Below are 4,913 nucleotides of genomic sequence, written 5' to 3' on the forward strand. Positions count from 1 at the left end.
AATCGCTATTTGCCTTTGAGCAACACAATTTTTTCAGATGTACCAGTTCAAAATATAAGATATAAAAAATGTTTTTTGTTTTTGTTTTTTTTTTTCATAATTTTTGAACACACAAGGGGAAATCTCACTGGTTACGCATAATCCTTATAAGGCATAAGATACAATTTTACAATTTTGACGGTTAATTTCGAAAAGAATAAGTGTTGTAAGATTAAAAGTGATTAACACAATATGTTGATAAAAAAATTTTAGTGTACGTTAACTTTGGATGCGATACAATATATGGATATATAAAATTGCTATCAACATATTTACGGATGCATTATTTATAATATGTAGGCCTACAATTTCTCCACGAATATATTTGTGTTTGTGAGTATCAAACCGTTCAAATTCAAAATAGGTTCAAATTCAACATCCTTCTCGTTCTTCTGCACATTCACAGGTAGAGAAAGCAAATAAAGGTATAGGTACTGTTTCGTGTTTTACCTAACCCGTTAAGGGTAACTAGGAATCAAGCACTTGTAATTTCACTCTGCTTCTCTTAATCTACTTGTAATGTGTAAAAATGGGCGGAAATCCAATCAGGCTGTATCCTCGATGTACCCGTGATCAGCCATGTATGTTTACCTATCCAATATCCTATATGATCAGCTCAAGCAATATTTTGTGGCGTGTGATTAGCGTCTAGCAGAAACTTATATGTTATAAACCTTTGAAAGCATCACTAATTCATCCATTGAAAAACAGTTAGCTGTGTAGATTTTGGGTTTTGAATTCGGTAGGATAGTTGGGAAAGCTACTATTTATATTTAAAATCGTTAATGAATTTGTGTCGTCTTTGTCATGCTTCGGGATGGATTGGAAATCCATTATAAAACTCACGACCGGCTGGACAATCAACATACTAGTGGCTAATGCAACGGAGTTATGATAACATCATTGGATTTAAGACACTTTAACTGGTTTCGAAGAGAAAAGAAACGAATGAAATGCAGCTGATCTGTGCTTGCTGCTGACCACTGCAAAGTGATTTAACACTGATTAATGAATTGGAGTTCGAATCGTTCGCAATGCACCGTAATCTAGCTTCGTGTGAGTCGGCTTTTCCAACTATCGTTGCTTGAAAGCTAACTTTTTGATGCTCTGGCAATAGGCCACAAGCATGGGCTGCACATTGATCCGGACTTTGACTTACATCTGTCGCTTTCCGTGTGCTGAAATCGAGCATTATATATCGGAGTTGATATCGACAAGATAAATGATGCTGCAACCGTCACTCGCGTGACCTTCCTCGCCCTCGCGTCTCTAGTTTCAAGCTGCAACTCTACGTTTGAAGGTTCTACGTGCAGTTCGTGAACAATTGTTCGATTTCAGCCACAGAATCTTAATTTATGACTATTTATTTAATTCATTCCACACGCTCTCCCGAAACTTATTTTGTGCTATTTTCGTTCAATTTCTGTTGCTGGACGGGCGTTTCAACATGTTCACATAGCTGCATGGCATATGATCATGCAAGGTCTTTTGCTAGGGGACATTTGGGAGGGAGGGAATCAAAAATCTAAATCAACGGCAATACCAATCGAACGATCAATCGGAGGGAACAGGGAAAATGCCACACGTTTCAATTTTTTCGCTGCGGAGGGTGTTGGCGCTGAACGGAGGGATAAGCCGACACTTACACTCATACTTTCTCTAGCTCTCTCTGTCTGTCCCCTTTCTCTAGTACGGTTCGTCCCTCGCATGCTGAAAATATCCTTCTCGCGGCGTGTTGCTGTGAGAAGTTACATTTCAATTTAGAGCAATGGAAACTCACGGCTTCTGAGGACTGTATGCAGCATCCGGTTCACACATAATATAGTGCCGTATAAGGTGGTTATCACTAGCCGAAGCCACGAAAAAAAACTCGAAATAGCTACGCTTGTGATTAGATGTACTTCACCTACCTATCTATTTAGGTTGACTCTAAGGTCGTATAATTTAAATTTTCGTTTGTAGCTTACTTTAGGTAGGACAAAAGTCCAAACGAAAATGCTTTAGTTCGTATATAATTAAAGTCACACGCGCCCCAGGAATTTCAGCACTCTATGGGTCTCTAAGCATAAATGAATCCCACGCGTCGTTCATTCGAAATTCGGAAGCTATGCTGTAGAGCTGTTGGCCTTCGCACCAATTGCAAGGACGTGTCATTTAAGTTACATTGCTGCAACTTATTGTTTATAATCCCATAACCTTGAAGTGAATGTAGCTGGTACATGCTTATTGAGCTGGTCCGTTTATCAGTGCACCGACCCTAGTGCTTATAATGCCAGTTAGTGAAGGCATGCGACCCGGGATGGTGTCGGAAAGATATGTTTCCTATATACATTAAGCAACCGTGCCGTCTTCTTAGGATGGCAATGTTCGCGCTCCTTCACATTTGTACATATGGATTTGTATGTGTTTATGATCTTTTAAATATTGCTTCATATTTTTTTCGGAAATACATGCACGGAACTGCACATAACAAAACAGCGTTGCTATTCGTTTCTGGCCTGCCTCCTACACTGATCCTGGTTATGTACCTTTGACCCGTATGTATGTGTATGTGTTTCATGCGTATTAGGATTAGGGTAATCATCTCGGCTGCGCCCGCCCGTAGGCGAAAATCACACTCTCCCTGTCTCTACCTTGCTTGCTTACTGTTTATCCCACATCGGGATTTACCCTAACAGGGAGGTCCTGATGCACGAGCGAGCAAGGGATGCACAAAAGTTTGATTTTTGTACCCTAGCTAGGTCGTGTGCCAGATTTTATTGCCTTTGGTTGCGGAAAACTGTGCAGAACGTTAAGGTAGAAAGTTTTTAGAACAAAATCACTCGCCTTGCTGATGTTACCATCATTCGTTCGCTGTAACTGAACGTGATACGATCGAGGAGTGTGTTCTGTCGTGTGAACTGAATTGTGTAAAGAGTTTTCGTTGTCGGTTGTGTTTTAAAGTGAACGAAGCATCATGGCGACATCATATCCGCATTACAAGGAGTACCAGCCGAGCTATCATAGCTCGTGTTTTAACTACTCCCAGGAACAGTATATTCCCAACCAGTACCAGCCGATCGTACAATGTGCAGAGAGTGATTCCAGCATTCCACAGCAGCAAGCTCCACAATACGTCTCATCGCAGCCTCTGCTACCAGAAAGCGAACCCCCGTCAGCACTAACTTCTACGTCGATTGGCTACGCATCATCCGGACAGTACTACTACAACGGGCAGTATGGCGCAAATCAGTATTACCACAGACAACAACAGCAATTGGATCAATACGGATATCAATTCGATAATTACTTCGGATATCCATACCAACCAATGGTTCCCGAGTATGGTAGTGAAAATTTGTTTGAGAGAGCAAATGAATCGGAGCAACATAATGCTGCTGTGGCGGATTACCGTATGCCATGTGAAAGCGTGAAGGTGCCAGCACCAAAGCGAAAGTATTCCGATGAAGACGACTCGATACTCGAAGGCCTCTCATCGAGTGAACACAGCGATTCAACGGACTATCCAGCCCTGAGAGCACTGCTCACAAATCCGGCCAAGAAACTGAAATACAATCCACATTATACGTCCGCACCAGTAAAATTATCCGGTCCTGCTCCGGTGGTTGGTTGCAACAATGGTGTTCTTTCCCCGGCTTCAAGCGATCGGTTGGTCCCAGACATCGTACCTCTTTCGCCGAACAAAACGAACGACAGCATCGACAGCCTGCTGGACAACAGTTCCAAGTATGGCTTGGAAGCGGTGCAAAATGCAAGCTTCATCATGAATCATCTTCAACAACCGGATACGCCAAACTATGATGGAGTCAGCACTCCGCCTCTCTCGCCAAAGGATATGGAAAGTGCAGTCTCATCTCCAATGATCGCCGAAAAGATGTCGCAAAATGGCGACTCTGAAGGTAAGTCAGCTCACTTCTGAAAGCAGCCGAGCAATGGAATTAATCCATGTTTTTCTTTCAATTTAGGTAACCGAAAGGAAGCATCTAAGCGGATCCGTCAGTCGTATACTACATACCAAACGCTTACATTAGAAAAAGAATTTCATTGCAACCGATATCTCAATCGAAGGCGCCGCATGGAGATTTCCAATACGCTCAAGCTGTCCGAGCGGCAGATTAAGATCTGGTTCCAGAATCGTCGCATGAAGGAAAAAAAACTGCGCTCGTCCTCCGGTACGCCAGATCTAGTGCCACATCATCTCGACGCCAATCTGGCACAACATTCGACAGAATCGCAACCACCTTACGATCTAAATACTTCCGATGCACACCAATCTTCGTCCTCTTCAATCGCTACCTCGCATCTACTAGGGGATGCTGAGCAACCATCGATTGGGCAATGGCCGTATCATCACCATCAGAGCCAGTACTATTACTCGCCGATAATCACGCATCACCAACAGGATCAAGCGACCGCTGCTAGTGCTGAATATGATTACCGACAACATATGTCTACTGCTGCATACATTGCCCCCAGCTTCGTGTAGCCGTCATGGGAATTACTTAGTATTACTATTAGTATTACTTAGTGAATTCCACCCGTTATTACGTCTACCATGTGATGTCTTCTTAACTAACGAGAGCGGAAGCTTAGATAATAACTTATTGATTAGCGTTTAGTTCTGACTATGTGATAATACATTTAATGCGCATTATTAAAACGGACGAGTACTTGACGTACGTCACTCAGATAAGATGTTAAAATTATACGAAAATCATAAATCTATTTCTATCGTTTTCTATTCATGATATATGCCTTTCCTCATATATAAGATTCATAAAAATTGTCCAAGCTGAAAGCTGATATGCTTGGTTGGCAAGTAAAATAGCGCATTTGGATTGGCATTTTTTGATTTAATTTTTGTTTCCTCCGGA

At 41.9% G+C, this 4,913-nt stretch overlaps 1 protein-coding gene across 1 annotated transcript; it reads left to right on the plus strand.

The window, feature by feature from the left end:
• Positions 1–2,995: 2,995 nt before the first annotated feature.
• LOC128724686 (segmentation protein fushi tarazu) lies at positions 2,996–4,525 on the plus strand. Its single transcript, XM_053818410.1, has 2 exons — positions 2,996–3,938; positions 4,005–4,525. Exons 1-2 carry the CDS (start codon positions 2,996–2,998, stop codon positions 4,523–4,525), a joined length of 1,464 nt encoding a protein of 487 aa, XP_053674385.1.
• Positions 4,526–4,913: the final 388 nt, after the last annotated feature.

The sequence above is a fragment of the Anopheles nili genome, chromosome 2 (assembly GCF_943737925.1).
Source record: "Anopheles nili chromosome 2, idAnoNiliSN_F5_01, whole genome shotgun sequence".
Lineage (NCBI taxonomy): Eukaryota > Metazoa > Arthropoda > Insecta > Diptera > Culicidae > Anopheles > Anopheles nili.